Source organism: Sitophilus oryzae, unplaced genomic scaffold (genome assembly GCF_002938485.1).
Source record: "Sitophilus oryzae breed Bouriz unplaced genomic scaffold, Soryzae_2.0 scaffold_1592_pilon_pilon, whole genome shotgun sequence".
NCBI lineage: Eukaryota > Metazoa > Arthropoda > Insecta > Coleoptera > Curculionidae > Sitophilus > Sitophilus oryzae.
In genome coordinates this window covers 101,954-119,434 of record NW_022146272.1, presented here as the reverse complement: position 1 = coordinate 119,434, position 17,481 = coordinate 101,954, and the positions used below count along the sequence as shown (strand labels likewise).

Genomic DNA, 17,481 nt, shown 5'->3' with positions numbered 1-17,481 from the left:
TGCCCTATAATAATATAATTAACATTTTAGCACCCGTATATCAAGATTTATGCTCTCCTAATCCTTGCGGAGCTAATGCTCGCTGCAATAATGGGACATGCGCTTGCTATCCTGAATATCACGGAGATCCGTACAGAGAATGTAAACCTGAATGCGTTATAAATAGCGACTGCCCGCGATCCAAAGCTTGCATAAATCAAAAATGTGGTGATCCATGTCCAGGACTATGTGGACAGAACGCCGAATGTTCAGTATTTAACCACCTTCCTATTTGTACCTGTTTATCTGGCTATACCGGGGATGCTTTTATAATTTGCAACAAAATTTCCAGTAAGTTTACTACATTCATCTGAACTGGTAAAGATACAGGGTGGTCCGAACTTTATTCCGGAAACTTCGGCATCATATTCTGCAGATAAAAATAAGTAAAAAAGTTCGTATAAATATATGTTCTAAAATACTTAATTTCGGAAATACAGGATGTATTTATTATTTTTTTTTTATTTTTTCCATATAATTTCTGATGTAATATTTGGATGAAAATTGGTGTCTGGGAGTTTTTGCCATGAGAAATCAATATAACTCCTATTTGTAGTGGGCGTCACCTACATGTGGTTTGTAGGTGACGCCGACTACTATGTTTTTAAGAGTAATAACTTTTCGTTCGTTCTTGTATAAAACTACTGAGTGAAAAAATATACATTTCCGTGATTTTTTACGTAAAAAATGTCTAGTTGTAAAAATTGCTACGAGCAACCGTTTTCAAGATATTTAGAATGGTAAAAGTCATTACATGTCATTATTGACAAAAATAAACATTCTGAGTAGATAGTTATTTGACTGAAATGATAAATTTGGGAAATTTTTATTTTTTTAAATTAATGATAATTTTTTCTTTGAAAAAATGATGATAAAATAGTTTCAGTTGAACTTTTGACACAAAAACATTTCAAATTTATGATTTCAGTCTAATAATTAACATGTTTTGATTTATCTCAATAATGACAGGTATTGATTATTTTGATTCAAAATATCTCGAGAATTTTTACTCCTAGCAATTTTTACCAAGAGACCTTTTTTGTGTAAAAAACGTCGTAAATGTATATTTTTTTACCCAGTAGTTTTATACAGATCCGCACGAAAAGTTATTACTCTTCAAACCAGTTAAAAATATGTAGGTGGCGCCCTCTACAAATAAGAGTCATATTGACATCAAAATCAAATTTCTCATGTCAAAAAACTCCTAGACACTATTTTTTATCCAAATATTGGTATTACTTCAGAAATTATTTGGAAAAAATCGAAATAAAAATGAAACTTCTACACCCTATATCTCCGAAATTAACTATTTTAGAACATAAAGTTATACGAACTTTTTTACTTTATTTATCTGTAGAATATACTGCCGAAGTTTCCGGAATACAGAGCGGACCACCCTGTATATAAGATATATAAAATAACGATATTTAATTAATAGCACCCCCACCACCTTCGGACCCATGCAACCCATCACCCTGTGGCCCGAACAGCCAGTGTCGAAACATCAACAGTCAAGCTGTTTGCTCTTGCTTGCCCAGTTATCTTGGCACCCCGCCAAGTTGTAGACCCGAATGTATATCTAGTACCGATTGTACCCCTAGTAAAGCTTGCGTCAATCAAAAATGCATCGATCCGTGTCCAGGCACTTGCGGAATAAATGCCGTATGCCAAGTTGTAAACCACAATCCAATTTGTAGTTGCCCTCCCCGATTTTCGGGTGATCCATTCCTAAGATGCAGCATAGTAGTTGGTATGTTTTAAATTGTTTAAAATAACATGACATGTGTAAAAATATGTACTTGTAGTAGAGGAACGCCAGCCTACACCACAATCACCACCGAACCCTTGCATACCGTCACCCTGTGGAGCGAATGCTCAATGTGAAACGACAGCATTGGGAACTGCTCGCTGTTCTTGTTTACCAAACTTCTTCGGCGCGCCTCCAAACTGTCGCCCTGAATGCGTTACAAATAGCGAATGCACCAAAAACTTGGCCTGTATTAATCAGAAATGCGCTGATCCTTGTCCCGGCTCCTGCGGGTTGAATGCTCGTTGTCTGGTAGTCAACCACGTACCAAATTGTATGTGTATTGACAATTACGTAGGCGATCCGTTTACAGTTTGTACAGTAAAACGTAAGAAAACATTTACTTTTGTTCTAACCCTTTTAGTTTTTAATTATGTGTGTGTTACTAACTATATTGTTTGTGTAGTGTAGATTTGTTGCATGTATGTACTTAGTAATTTATTTTAGTAATACATTTGAGTTATTTTCATATACCGTGTATGCATAAGAAAAACGGCGTCAATATGACTTAGATGATCGATGAGATTCTTTATATAAAATGACAGCCATTTTCATTTCCATTGATATTCGTATCTAAATTCGCATTCGCAAAATGTATAAGTACGAATATTTTGCGAATATCAACGTTCGTGAAAATATAAAATTTAAATAACATTAGTTACTCACACAGTGAATGTAACAAACAAAACAAAAAGTGGAAAATATTTAAAAAAGATATAGGTTTTCAAACATATTTAATGCTTTGAATAAGAAGACTAAGGAAGGAGCATATCAAAAATCTTAGGTACACCGCGATGGGCCTCAAATATGGCCGACTTAAATTCCGGTTTATCAGTGTCGTTCTAATTTTATTTAAAAAATGTAAAACTATGATGTAGGGTAGACGTGGGGTAGACTCAATAATTTGTTGTTTTATTTTACGTTGTGAATAAATGTTGGTAGTTATTAAAATTGTTATAAAAATATATAATTCTAATAAAAATAGATAAGTTATAATAAGTATTTATTACCACAAACATCCGATACGCTACTGAAGCAGGTAAGTCAAATTAACGTATCTAAATTCGTTGACATCTAATCTTTGACAAGTAATAAATAAAAGCTAAAATGCAAGAAAAATATATAATTTAGTTAATTTAAGTGAATTTCATAAATGATCGGTTTACTACACGTATGTATATCATATAGTCACTTACTAGCGAAAAGTTGTTCCATTATTTCACTCAATTTTTGCCGAGATCTACCGCACGCTACACAACCAACTATTTTAGAGTCTTTTTCGATAAATCGCGATAGTGTCACTGTTAATTTAAGTGCTGCCACAATTTCCATCTAGATTTACTACCTTTATACAACTATCAGTAGTAGAATAAATAATAAATAACATAAAATAAGCTCCTTAAAGACTGACAAATCCACAAAATTTCAAATCAAATTCAAATGTGTCAAATGAATCGTCAAACAGAACTGTCAAGGATCCCCACCCTAGAGGGCTTTTTCCGCCCACCATGCATGAATACATGGATAGCATTATGCTCCTTCCTTAGTCTTCTTATTCAAAGATTTAATGCGATGCCTGTAGGCTTACCTATTGGAGGTAGTAAAAAAATTTAAATGTAGGAGTTTAAGGTTTTACCTGAATCGCCAGAAATCTTCCAGAAACTGAAATAAAAATAAACAAAAGGTGATCAGAAAGTTAAGAAAAATTTAAAACTTCACTTTTTCCAATGGAATTATATTTTAAGTTTTTTTTAATATCTTTGTCTTCCGATTTCAGATATACCGGGTGCGTCAAAAGTGGCTCACCCAAACTTATTTTTTTCAGATAAAAAACGAGATTTGGTATGTTAGTATATGATATAAATTAGGTTTGATTGACGTATTCAATTGTTTTTGGTCACTTCCTGTTTCACCGGAAATAACTACAACTTTTGATTTTTAAATGGCACTCTCGGTTTTTTTTACTTTATTCGATAGAAAATGACACTCTGAATAGAATAACATATCATGTACCAATTTTTGACATCTTCTCATATACTCGAAATACCAAATTACCAGTGTGTGGTACCAAATTATTCGTAAAAAATGATTTTTCAAATATGCTAATGAGTGACCCTCGTTCCATTTGAAAAAAAATGAGATATGAATAAAAATACAATTTGGGCAGCTTTTAACCGTCCAGGTAAAGATACAAAAAATATTAGACGATCAAATCTATTTTCCAAAGCTCCTTGATTAAAATTTAGTAAAATTTAAAATACAATTTTTTTTCAAAGCGAAAATGTCAAAAGCTGACATATGATATAATGTCATTCTACTCAGAGTGTTATTTTCTATTGAATAAAGTGAAAACATACATTAAAAATTTAAAAATCGAAAGTTGTAGTCATTTCCGGTAACACAGAAAGTGACCAAAAACAATTGAGTACACGTCAATCTATCCTAATTTATGTCATATTCTAACATACCAAATATCGTTTTCTTATCTGAAAAAAATAATAAAGTTATAGTTGTTAGTTATTATAGTAGGTTGAACCGCTTTTGAGACACACCCGGTATATAGTTTGTCTATATTTGCAATGGGGGTAATTACCCCTCCGAAGAAGAAATTTATAAATAAGATAAAATGTGATATAAAATAAAATTGTCACAAAAGAAGTTAATAATAGGTACCAATCAAAATATTAAATCCACACCAATCAAAGTACTTTTTTTCCACAGTCACAATACCTACCTAAACAAAATTTTAATTTAAATCTAATACTTTATTTAAATATTAACCAGACTCAATCGCTAGATGCGCCACTGTCTCCAAGGTACACTATACAAAACAATTCACGCATATTTACATATGTTTGAAATTGGAAGAAAAAGATATTTCAAATAAACTTAAAATTGCTTAAGAAAGTGAAGTTGATAATTTTTCTTAACTTTCTGATCGTCTTTTGTTTATTTTTATTTCACTTTCTGGCGATTAAGCGAAAACCTTACAACTACTACATTTAATTTTACTACCCCCAATAGGTCAGCGTGCAGGTATAAATATCTCATAAATGAATATGCCCCAATTAAGAAATTAGATCCTCCTAAGATACGGGTGATATGAAATGCTCTGTATATATGCTCTGTATATGATATGAAATGCTCATCATATGAAGTAGCAAAATTTTAGTAACTTGGTGAAGGTATTCAGTATTTTTTTCCATAGCAACTATTAAAATTGCCTTATATCTATCAAAAATAATAGATAAAATAATACTTCAACCGCAAGGGTAGATTAAATGATACTTTAACAGGGAGGATAGGTTATCTATGGGATAGGTTAAAAACTTTATTCTGCAATCGTTTTTTAATTGCTCTCATTTTTGTATTCCTTTTCATAAGTTATTCGGGATTTAAATGGAAGTAGTTTGGATATGGCGTTTGTCGCCTCAGCCTGAATATCTGTTGGTAATTTACTTTGAGCCATTTCTGGCTCCAATTCAGTCAGCAATCGACACGAACGAGAATTAAAAAATATTGACTCAAAACTGACAACTAAAGAGACAGCTTTATTTATTTGTCAAATTACATAGAAACCAACGCCAACCCAGCACAATATTTTTTCTACTCGTAATAAATTCCTTGAAATAATAATTTTTGAATATATTTTAACTCGCTATGGAAAAAAATATTGTTTTCTACACGACGATAAAATTGCATTATCGTCTCTCGAAATTAATTCACTCGTGATTTCATCGCTCGTGAATTAATCTTTTCGGTCGACGATAAAATACCATTTTATCGTCTTGTATAAAAAATAACTATTAATGGCATTAAAAGTAACTAATTTAAATTTTTGTACTTTAGCTGCGCCACCACCGACTCCCGTACCATCAAACCCATGCATTCCGTCGCCGTGTGGAACAAACGCCATCTGCAGAACAGAATATTCCCACGACAGCGCCATCTGCGAGTGTCTGCCAGAGTACTACGGCAATCCGTACCAAGCTTGTAGACCAGAGTGTTTGATCAATGCGGACTGTCCGAGCAACAGGGCTTGCATCAGAAACAAATGTCAAGATCCTTGTCCCGGTACTTGCGGTATCAATGCCCTATGCACCGTTACCAATCACATTCCAATTTGTACTTGCAACGATGGATACAGCGGAGATGCATTTAGGATCTGTGAAATTATACGATCTGGTAAGTTGCCTTTATGAAACTAAAGTATATTATAAAGTAGGTAATTTAAGTACGAATTATACGTATATTCGTTGTTATTTAAATTTATACAAACAAACAAACAAACAACGCTTTATTGTACAAAAAGCCAAAACGGCTTCATCGACAAAGCACTCAAAAAACAAACAAAAGCACAAAAAAAAATCAAACAACAAAAAATACACAATTCAAAAAAATTTAAGTCGTTAAAATAACAAAAAGAATATACATGGACAATTGCCGAACAGTACGCAGTAAATAGATATAATTTTAGAGTTATAAAATATTAAATACTTAACCTTTGACCAGTATATAAGATGATCAAAATTTTAAAATTCAAATTATATTTATATTATACTAATTCACTTTTATTTAATTCACCTACAATAGTTTAATAGATAATATTTATTAAATATGTATTTATATTATTCTATCAAGAAAAACGTTCTTTGATTTATTTTACGATGTAGTTCTTTGATTTATTTTACGATGACTTGTATCGTCTGTCCAACGACAAGATCCTTGACAGTAATAGATGTGTGTCCTTTTATTTTCAAAGTAGTTTATTTTATTTTATAAAGAACTAAGTTGGTACAATTGGAACGCATAGCAGAAAATTAATATATTTAAAATTTGAGTGCCAAGTGATTACTTCAAAATATTGTAAAAAACTGTATAAAATTGAAAAAATCCAATCGAGTTACTTTATTAAAAACAATTACAGTATGTGTTAATACAAAACAAGCAAGGGTATATTTTAAAAAAATACCACATACCAAAAAAAGATGCCGTGTTTCAAGCTCAAGCAACTTCCTGCATTTATTGTTACATTTATTAATATAATTATTCAATATGATTATTATTTACCTATCGTATGCTCCTATTTTACAGATACTCCAGTTTTTGGTATCATATACAAGATAGTATACAAACTTTATTTGTGGCTAATACAACTCTCTGGCCATAATCCCTGGCAAACTGTCTCTGGGCACCGAATATTAACTGTAAACTATAACCTGGGTCAACACTTAATTTTCCCTCGAGTTTTCTTCCACTTGATTTTAAAAAATACAAAACTTAAAACTTAACGTAATAACATAGTCCGAAATGCAAAATGCAAAATATTTATCATTTCTATTTGACATATTTGACACAAAATTATAACCTATAATTTAGCAAGAGTTTGACAACTCTCAAAAATCTTAAGGCGAGTTCATACGCATCGACGTCCTTTTGTCTAATAATATTGAAATATGAACTATCATTTTTGAAATAAACCATTAAAACTAGTTAAAAACAACAGGAGATGACGCATGACGGATTTATACTAAGGGCTGGCAAAGGTTAGTCTTGGGTCGAGATTTCCGTATGTAAGAAGAGTACAATGCGTTTGTAATGTACTAAACAAAGAGAGGACAGTAAACACGTTGCCAAACGTATGAAATAAACCAAGAAACTGTGCACATCTCTAAGAGACGTGGAAGGGGATATAGCAGATTTGTCGCAGATGACCGGTCGACCCAATCAATACCTCTGTCAGTACTTAAAGTTCTAGGGAAAGGTGTACGTCATGCGTTCAGTTTCACGATTTAATTACGTCTCGTGATACTTAATTTGTTTATTTATTAACGAGTCGTTGTAATTTTCCCTATAGCTTGAATTTTTTTAAGTGCAAGCTAGAAACACTTGCATTCTTGTAAAAATAAGTGGAATTGAGTGGGTGTTCGATAGTGGTCGCGCTATTAGAACTCTGAATTCAAAAATCGATATCTCGTAATCTATTAGAAATAATAGATTGTAGTTTTTTCAAGAACTTTGTTAATATTTCTGCTGTATTTTCTTTGTAGACAGTATGTAAAAATCTTTATCAATAAAAAAATTACACGATTGCTGAAAATTGCTATGCTCTAAAAGTAAATGGATGGATTGTTTAGAATTTTTGAATCAACCTTATCGTTTTTTTCTTATGTAAACATATTGTAAAATATCCGATCTTGAAAATAAAAAAAAGGTTCAATATCTAAAGTGGTTCTTGAGTTATGGCCTGTTATGTGTTAAAAAGTTGAGTTTTTAAATTATCGCGATTACTGACGTTTTCTCGTTATAAAAAAAATGACACCTTAAGGATATCCTTATAATTCCATTTCAGATGCTCAGAAACATGTTTAATGATTTTATCCAGTTATCTCTTGAAAAAAAAGTCTTTTAAAAATAAGCGGTTTGCGATCGTGATTTTACTTTACTTGATAGGGAAAGGCGTATCGGCAACGCCGCAACAGCACACAGTTGCGCCGACCAGATAAATGACGACCCAAAAGTAACAGTTGCCAGCACGGTATATAAACCCATTCATAGTTAACTTAAAATAATTCATAGTTAACTTAAAAAATATTAGAAACTTTTTTTAGTTAAATAAATGGATCGGTATGGACGTCATCTGCTTTTTTTCTATCATCGTCTGTCGAAATCTTACCTGAGAAAAAAAAACAGAGATAGATACATAGATTTTCTATAAAAGAGCCAATTACTCCAAATTCATTTTCTTTACTTCCAATGACATGTTTCTGCCTATTTAGATATCTTTGAGCATAAGCTCTTGAGGCCACCAAGAAGCAATTTTCCTTACAAAATAAAATCACTGTGCGCTTACTTATTAATGTATTGTGGGTAAATTTAAGTAAACTGTTATAAATCTATATAATAATGTCCATAAACTAATGTCGATTTTGAAAATAGTTACTAACTGTCACTAGAAAATTGGCACGGCGACACCAGCCATCTTAATTGTTATTTTATTGAAAAATCGCTTATTATTCAAAATCTGAGCTAATAAATAGGTATAGGAAACCCTAATATAGTTAGAAAGAGCATTTGAATCTACTTTGATTTATTTAAAAAAAATACAGGGTGTTGCGTTTGAAATAACGAAGTTTTTATATAAAATAAATTCTTAAAATAGATCAGCAATTTTTGGTACTCCTGGTAGATTTTTCTGGTACTCCTGGTAGATTTAAGGTAGCAATAACATTTTTCAGCAAAGTTTATTTCTTTATCTTTAATTCAGCACAAGAATTAATTCTGAAAAGTAATGTACAGGGTGTTAATAATCTATCCTATTGTAGCATGCATATTTAAATATCTTTAAATATCTCAAAAAACAAAGACTTTAAACATATTTAACCCTTAAAATAAATGCCTATTTTGGGCCCAAGAATCCTAAAATGAAATAAAATACCGAGTATTCCATAATAAAAAATATAACTTTGGTATGTACCTTGGTTCTGAAACACCCTGTATATTTCAAAATAATTTTAAATTGTACACATTGCCTCCCCACATATATAAATATGATAAAGTCATAAAATATTTTGTTTGTCCATCTTTCCGTTTTCGTATAACCAAACCGAGGCGAATGAGATGCGTCACCCTGTACATAAGTTATAGGGGTGAGCCACTTCTGAAAAACACTTGATATAAACAATGTAATGTTTAGATTTTAAAGAGCGGCAAATAGAAGATCTCTCGTTTTGATATTATATTTAAAAATAATAATTGTAATCTCTCGGTGAAAAATTAATGTTATTTTAATTATTTTTAGAACCACCGAAAGATCCATGCAATCCATCACCTTGTGGAATCAACACGGCATGCCGCATATCAGGAGGAAACGCCATCTGCGAGTGTCTCCCAGGATTTTTCGGAAACGCCAATTCTGGCGGATGTAGACCCGAGTGCACAGTCAGCTCCGATTGTCCGAGAGACAAAGCTTGCATCAACACACGCTGCGCCGATCCATGTCCAGGCGTTTGCGGATACCAAGCTGTATGTAACGTCATCAATCATAGTCCGGTGTGCAGTTGCCCTCAACCCCTGGTTGGAGACCCGTTCACTCTATGCACCGAACCTGTAAAAGTTGAAGCAGATCCTTGTAATCCATCTCCATGTCGAGCTAACGGCCAATGCCGAGTAGTCAACGAGGCGGCTGTTTGTATATATCCTGAATGTGTAATCAATCCAGATTGTCCAAGAGACAAAGCTTGTTATGCGCAAAAATGCCAAGATCCTTGCAGAGATGCATGCGGTCTTAACGCTCTATGCCAAGTTGTAAATCATCAACCGGTTTGTTCGTGTCCTCCTGGATACATTGGATCTCCGGAAGTCCAATGCAAATATCAACCACCAGAACGTAAGTTATTTTTAATTTATCTCAGAGTACTTAAATAATTTGTTTAAATTCGTAGGTCCAGTAGAAAGAGTAGAATGTATACAAGATACTGATTGCACAAATGATAAGGCCTGTATCAACACTCGCTGCGTAAATCCGTGTCAAGCGGGTATCTGTGGCCAGAATGCAGAATGCCGAGCGCAACTTCATCGCGCAGTATGTATATGTAGAGACGGATTCACTGGAAACGCTCAACACGCTTGCGTCGAAATTGGCTGCCGAGCTGATTCCGATTGTCCTCCAATTCAAGCCTGTGTTAATAGAGAATGCGTCAATCCATGTTCGTACACTTCCTGCGGCGTTAATGCTATTTGTCATCCCGATGGCAATCACAAAGCTCGTTGCTACTGCCCCACTAATTTCCGTGGAAATCCTTTAATAAAATGCGACCAGCCAGAATGCACTAGAGATGAAGATTGTTCTTATAATTATGCTTGCCGTAATGAACGATGTGAGAAAGCATGTAATTGCGGGCAAAATGCCATATGTAATGTTATCAATCATGTTGGTCAATGCTCATGTCCACCTGGATATATAGGCAACCCATTGGTGTCGTGTAAAATTGAAGCACGAAAACCGGAACCACAATGCAGAATGGACTCCGATTGCCCCAGCAAGTTAGCCTGTTTCAGCGGGCTATGTAAAAATCCATGTTTCGAAACTAAACCTTGCGGTAAAAATACTGAATGTGTCGTCGTGGATAGTCTACCTCTAAGAACAATGTCTTGCATTTGCCTTAAAGGATATATTGGTGATGCAGATACAGAATGTAAATTAGGTATGTTATACTATATTGCAGCGTTATATTTATACGGTTATTGGAAATTTATAATAATGCTTTATAATAATTATTTTGCTTTTCAATTTCAGGTCACTACAATTCACCCCATTCTAATCTCTTATAAATTTATAACAGCAACACATATTCATACTAGCTTGCTTATTAATAATAATAGGAGATTAAAAAGATTTTTGGACAATTCCCAATCTAATCTTTTAAAATTCTTCTATACATAAATAGAGTGTTCCATTTAAGATAAATACATACAAAAATTAAGTACACAAAATGATTTAGGGCGGCTGCAACGACGTCCCGTAAATAAAAAGCCACCACATCCTGATGTTAAAACATAACAGCTTGTTTTTATACAGGGTGATCCGAACTGTATTCCGGAACCTTCGGCAGCATATTCTGCAGATAAAAATAAGTAAAAAAGTTCGTATACACACACAATATGTCCTAAAATGCTTAGTTTCAGAGGTACAGGGTGTAGAAGTTTCATTTTTATTTTGATTTTTTCCAAATTACTTCTGAAGTAACATCAGTATTTAAATGAAAATTGGTGTCTGGTAGTTTTTTGACATGAGAAATTTGATTTTGATGTCAATATGACTCCTATTTGTAGGGGGCGCCACCTACATATGTTTTAACAGTTTTGAAAAGTAATAACTTTTCGTTCATACCTGTGTAAAACTGCTGAGTGAAAAAATATACATTTCCGTGATTTTTTATGTAAAAAATATCTCTTAGTAAAAATCGCTACGAGCAACCGTTTTTAAGGTATTTAGAATGGAAATAGGCAATACATGTCATTATTGAGAAAAAATAAACATGTTGAGTAGATAGTTATTTGACTGAAATGATAAATTTGGGAATTTTTTATTTTTTTAAGTTAATCATAAATTTTTCTTCGAAAAAATTATGATAAAACAGTTTCTGTTGGACTTTTGGCACAAAAACATTTCAAATTTGTTACTTCGGTCTGATAACTATTGAGCCGACATGTTTAATTTATGTTAATGATGACAGAATATCTCGAGAACCATTACATGTAGTGATTTTTACCAATGCATATTTTTTTTACTCAGTTGTTTTATACAGGTACGGACGAAAAGTATTACTGTTCAAACCAGTTAAAAAATATATGGCGCCCTCTACAAGTAGGAGTCATATTGACATCAAAATCAAATTTCTCATGTCAACAAACTACCAGACACCAATTTTCATCCAATATTGACGTGACTTCATAAGTTATTTGGAAAAAGTCGAAATAAAAATGAAACTTCTACACCTTGTATCTCCGAAACGAAGCATTTTAGGACATACATTTATATGAACTTTTTTTACTTATTTCTATCTGCAGAATATGCTGCCGAAGTTTCCGGAATACAGTTCGGACCACCCTGTATATAAAACTAATTGTTATGTTTTAACAGCAGGATTACTGAACGTGGTTGCAGCCACCCTTAAAGATATAACTATCTTAAGGTTTTAAAATATATTAGGAACATATAACATTTTTTACCGAAATTTGTGTTTATCTTCAAATGGCGCATCCTTATTAAAATACATAAACTAATATTAATAATTTTATAGCTCCACAAGAAGAGCCAGGTTGTAAATCCAACAACGACTGTTCGTCTGTCGAGACGTGCATCAACCGGCAATGCATTAACCCATGCACAATAGGTCATCAATGTGCGCCAACAGCTAAATGCGAAGCCAGAAACCACAAAGCAATTTGTACGTGTCCACAACCTCTAATAGGAGATCCGTTTATACGCTGTTACGAACAACCACGCCAACCGCCCAAACCTGAATGTGTCTTCGACAGCGAATGCTCTCTTGATAAATCCTGTATCAACCAACGTTGTCAGAATCCATGTGCATTATCAAATCCTTGCGGAACAAATGCCGAATGCGAGACCAGAATCCATCGACCAACATGTGTCTGTCCATTCGATTGGGTTGGAAATCCTCAAGTATTATGTTATAAACGTAAGAATTACAAAAAAATTACGTCTAAGTATTTTTGTAAATATAAATTTTATTTTCAGCTGAATGCAAAGCAGACAGTGACTGTCCTAATGACAAATCTTGCATCAACGAAAATTGTATAAACCCATGTACAACTACATCCTGTGGTCGAGGTGCCGAATGTATTGCGCAAACTCACCGCGCTCAGTGTCAATGTCCTTTGGGTACACAAGGAGATCCATTTGTTTCATGTATTACTGGACAATGTCAGTATAACGAGGACTGCGCTGACCACGAAGCATGTGATCGACTAAATAGAGTATGCAGACCAGTATGCGACGAAGAAACTTGTGCCTCTACAGCACAATGTATAGGACGTAACCATCAACCCGAATGTCAGTGCCCAATAGGAACTGTCGGAAATCCATTTGTTGAATGTAAACTGCTTGCTAAACCCGAATGTACTATAGATGCAGATTGTCCTTCGCAACTTGCCTGTATCAATCAATTATGTCAGAATCCATGTCATCAAAGTAATGTTTGTTCTTTGGAGCAAGAATGTCGAGTAGTCGACACAGTTCCCTTGCGTACCATAATGTGTGTATGTCCACCTGACCAAATGGTTGATAGTTCAGGCAATTGCAAACCAATTTTACGCGAACAACCACAATGCCAAGCAGATACCGATTGTTCCGACCCAGATAAATGCTATAGAGGTACATGCGTTAATGCATGCAGATTAGACAATTGTGGTGTTAATGCAATATGCAGAGCATCTAACCATGTAACGCAATGTTCTTGTGCACCAGGATATACCGGAAATCCTCGACTCGAATGTACAAATATTCCAAAGGCTCGGCCGGAATTCCAGCCAGAGTGTGAGAGCGATGGAGACTGTTCAAACGATTTAGCGTGCAGGAACAACATTTGTGTGAATCCATGTAGAGTAGATCAACCTTGCGCCAATAACGCATTCTGTTCAGTAAATAGACATAAACCTGTATGTAAATGTCCTGAAGGATACCAAGGAAGACCCGAGATTGAATGTATAGCACGTAAGTATATCTTATACATAATATAAATATAGTTGTAAAAAATCTATGTTCCTACTATTTATTTAATTTCAGCAACAACATTGGCTCTCGGTTGTACAACTAATTCAGATTGTCCATTAAGCGAGTCCTGCATAAACAAAGTGTGCATTAGCCCATGTAACTGTGGACCAAATGCTGATTGCCGCGTTGTAAACCATTATGCTACCTGTTTCTGTCAACCAGGTTACTCTGGTAACCCTCAAACCGGATGTGTGAAACGTAAGTTTTGGAAAAAACTATTAAATGTATAAATTTACCTAACTGTTTTTCTCTTATAGTGGGATGTACATCAGATAATGAATGCAGCGACGACCAACAGTGCTTCAACAGTCAGTGCATTAATCCATGCATTTTACAAGATCCCTGTGCCAGAAATGCCGAATGTTTCGGAAGAAATCATAAGGCAACATGTAAATGTCCATCTGGTTACGAAGGCGATCCTTTCATTCAGTGTGAGAGATTAGAGTGCTACTCTCATCAAGACTGCCCTAGTACTCGAGCTTGCTTAGAACATCGATGTGTTGAAGTTTGTTCAGCCGTTGCCAATCCTCCGTGTGCACAAAATGCGGTTTGTTACGCGCAAAATCATGCAGCCTCGTGTGTCTGTCCAGATCATTTACCAGAAGGAAACGCTATATCATACTGCTATCCAAAAACACCTGTTGGAGAAAAACCTATTTGTGAATTCGACTCCGATTGTCCAAGTAAATTGGCTTGTATTGGCAATCAATGTGTAAATCCTTGCGAAAAAATATCTCCATGCGATTCGACGGCTCATTGTACCGTTATCGATACTATACCCGTACGTACTATGGCTTGTACTTGTCCTGAAGGATGGGTTCCTAACAGTAATGGAGAATGTCATCCTGTCCTTATACCAATACCACCAGGTTGCAGTAAAGACGACGACTGTCCCGACAACAACGCTTGTATTAACAGAGTTTGTAGAACCCCGTGCGATTGTGGTTCAAACGCTATATGTGATGTTCGGAATCACAAACCTATTTGCTCCTGCAAAGAAGGTTTTGAAGGTAATCCAAACATTGCCTGCCGTACCATCGGTTGTAGAATCGATTCCGAATGCGATTCGGGAACAGCTTGCATTAATGGTCAGTGTATTAGCCCATGCTTAGTGAAGAACCCGTGCGGTATCAACGCCGAATGTTATGTAAATAGAAATCACCCTGAATGTCGCTGTCTAAGTGGATATAGAGGAAATGCATATGATAGATGTTTAGTTGTCGGATGTTTGTCTAACAGCGACTGTCCTTCTGACAGACAATGTATTAATGCTCAATGTATCAACCCGTGCATATTTGACAATCCTTGCTCTCCTCGAGCTGAATGTTTGGTTCAGAACCACTTGGCTCTTTGCAAATGTCCCGATGGTTTAATAGGAAACCCTTACACAGATTGCCGACCACAACCTCAACCAGAGTGTCGTGAAGATGGAGACTGTCCAGCACAATTGGCTTGCTTAAATAGTAAATGTCAAAATCCATGCACAGTAATTCATCCGTGTGAAAATCCTGCCAAATGTCACGTTGTTAATAGCCTTCCCGTACGTACAATGAATTGCGTTTGTCCTCCAGGATACATCAGTAGCGGCAGTGGTACTTGTAATCCAGTTACCGCAGTCGTGAAGGTTGGTGCCTGCAGGAGTGACAGCGAATGTCCATCCGATAAAGCTTGTTTCAATGCTATATGTCGCAATCCATGTAACTGCGGGCCTAATGCGGAATGTCGCATTAAAGACCACAAACCCATTTGTACTTGTCAACCTGGCTATGAAGGAAATCCGGAAATTCAATGCCATAAAGTAGGATGCCTTAGTGATGATGAATGTTCTGGACAACACACCTGTATCAACCGACAATGCGTACCCGTTTGTCTACCTGATAATCAGCCGTGCGGAGAAAAAGCCAAATGTATCGGTATTAATCACCGAGCAATTTGCGACTGTCCCCAAGGATACATTGGAAACCCACACGTGTCTTGCGTCTTAGTTGGCTGCAGATCAGATTCTGACTGTCCAGGAACCACAGCGTGTATAAACAATAAATGCGACAATCCATGTGTATCAGCAAACCCATGCGATAGGCCAGCAGAATGTAAGACGTTCAACCATATTATGGAATGTGTATGTCCACCCGGCACGGTCAGTGATGGAAAAATGGGTTGTTTGGAAATCGAAGACAAATGTAGGCAAGACAGCGACTGTCCGTCTGGACTCGCCTGCCTCAACGACAACTGTCAAAACCCATGCTTGATAACAGAACCTTGTGGAATCAACGCCGAATGTTCGGTAGTCGATACTGAACCAGTAAGGACGATGGTATGTGAATGTTTGCCTGGATATCATGGAAATGCCGCTGTAAGATGTGATAAAAGTAAGTAAAATTTAACAAAAACATACATGAAAAAGTAAAGGGAAATTAAAACAACTTTCGTTCCACGTCATCAATGAGACCATGCGTCGTCTTATGAAGTTTGCTGGTGGTCGTATTATGATGTGCAACCAAAGTTATTTTAATTTCCCTATACTATAATATGTTTATACAATCTTTTGAGATCAAAATATCTGGTTTATCTAAATAGCTAGAGTTCAGAGTCTAGGGACATAATTTTCTCTGTGGCTTTTTATTTGTATAGTTTATCAAATAAGAGACAGGGCGAGTCTTAAATAAGTGTAAATATTTTAGGGTGATTTATTTCGAGCCCTAAAACACCGCTATGAACTTTTTTGCATTTTTTTTTTATTTTCTTGTTAAAAAACATAATATCTCGATATTATGACAACATAGGTAGTCAATTAAATTTACAAAAAAGAAAACCCAAAAGTCCAGTGGTTCTCAAAATATAAGCAAAAAATCATAATTTTTTTAAATTTTCAAATTAAAATAACAAATAACTCGGTTATTTTGGACTTATTTGAAAAACGGTAAAGAGAAATTATGTTTCTTTTATCGAGGTCTAGGAAATATTTGCAGTCTCGCCCTTTATAGGCTTGGTGCATTCTCCGCCGGTGCTGCCACCATCGGATAATATCGTAAACAACTAGTATATACAAATACACGGGTTTAAATAGCGAGTATACGAAAAATTTATTATATAATTATTCTAAAACTGTTAGGAAGTATAATTTGTAAAAATTCTAAAAATAAAAAAGTAAATATTTATGAGTTCAACTACGGTAGCGAGCATAGTTTTAATCACCGGTTTTGCTAGTGGGGTCATAATTGGGGCTATTTCGGCTATAACGAAATTTTTTAAAGGTACATAATTATAATTTTAGATGTTCATAAAACATTTAATCACTAGTCGATTTAAAAAGTATACCATTAATATTACAAAT

The 17,481-nt window shown here is 34.8% G+C and overlaps 1 protein-coding gene across 1 annotated transcript in view; it reads left to right on the top strand.

The window, feature by feature from the left end:
- The window catches only part of LOC115879968, a gene marked incomplete at its 5' end in the record, with an annotated part of 40,071 nt that overhangs the window by 16,268 nt on the left and 6,322 nt on the right, over nucleotides 1-17,481 (top strand). The window contains 10 exons of the mRNA XM_030897042.1: nucleotides 31-330; nucleotides 1,478-1,789; nucleotides 1,845-2,174; nucleotides 5,696-6,031; nucleotides 9,648-10,235; nucleotides 10,291-11,052; nucleotides 12,652-13,053; nucleotides 13,113-14,087; nucleotides 14,160-14,345; nucleotides 14,405-16,516. Coding sequence (XP_030752902.1) covers nucleotides 31-330; nucleotides 1,478-1,789; nucleotides 1,845-2,174; nucleotides 5,696-6,031; nucleotides 9,648-10,235; nucleotides 10,291-11,052; nucleotides 12,652-13,053; nucleotides 13,113-14,087; nucleotides 14,160-14,345; nucleotides 14,405-16,516 — 6,303 coding nt within the window. The remainder of the gene's footprint in view (nucleotides 1-30; nucleotides 331-1,477; nucleotides 1,790-1,844; nucleotides 2,175-5,695; nucleotides 6,032-9,647; nucleotides 10,236-10,290; nucleotides 11,053-12,651; nucleotides 13,054-13,112; nucleotides 14,088-14,159; nucleotides 14,346-14,404; nucleotides 16,517-17,481) is intronic.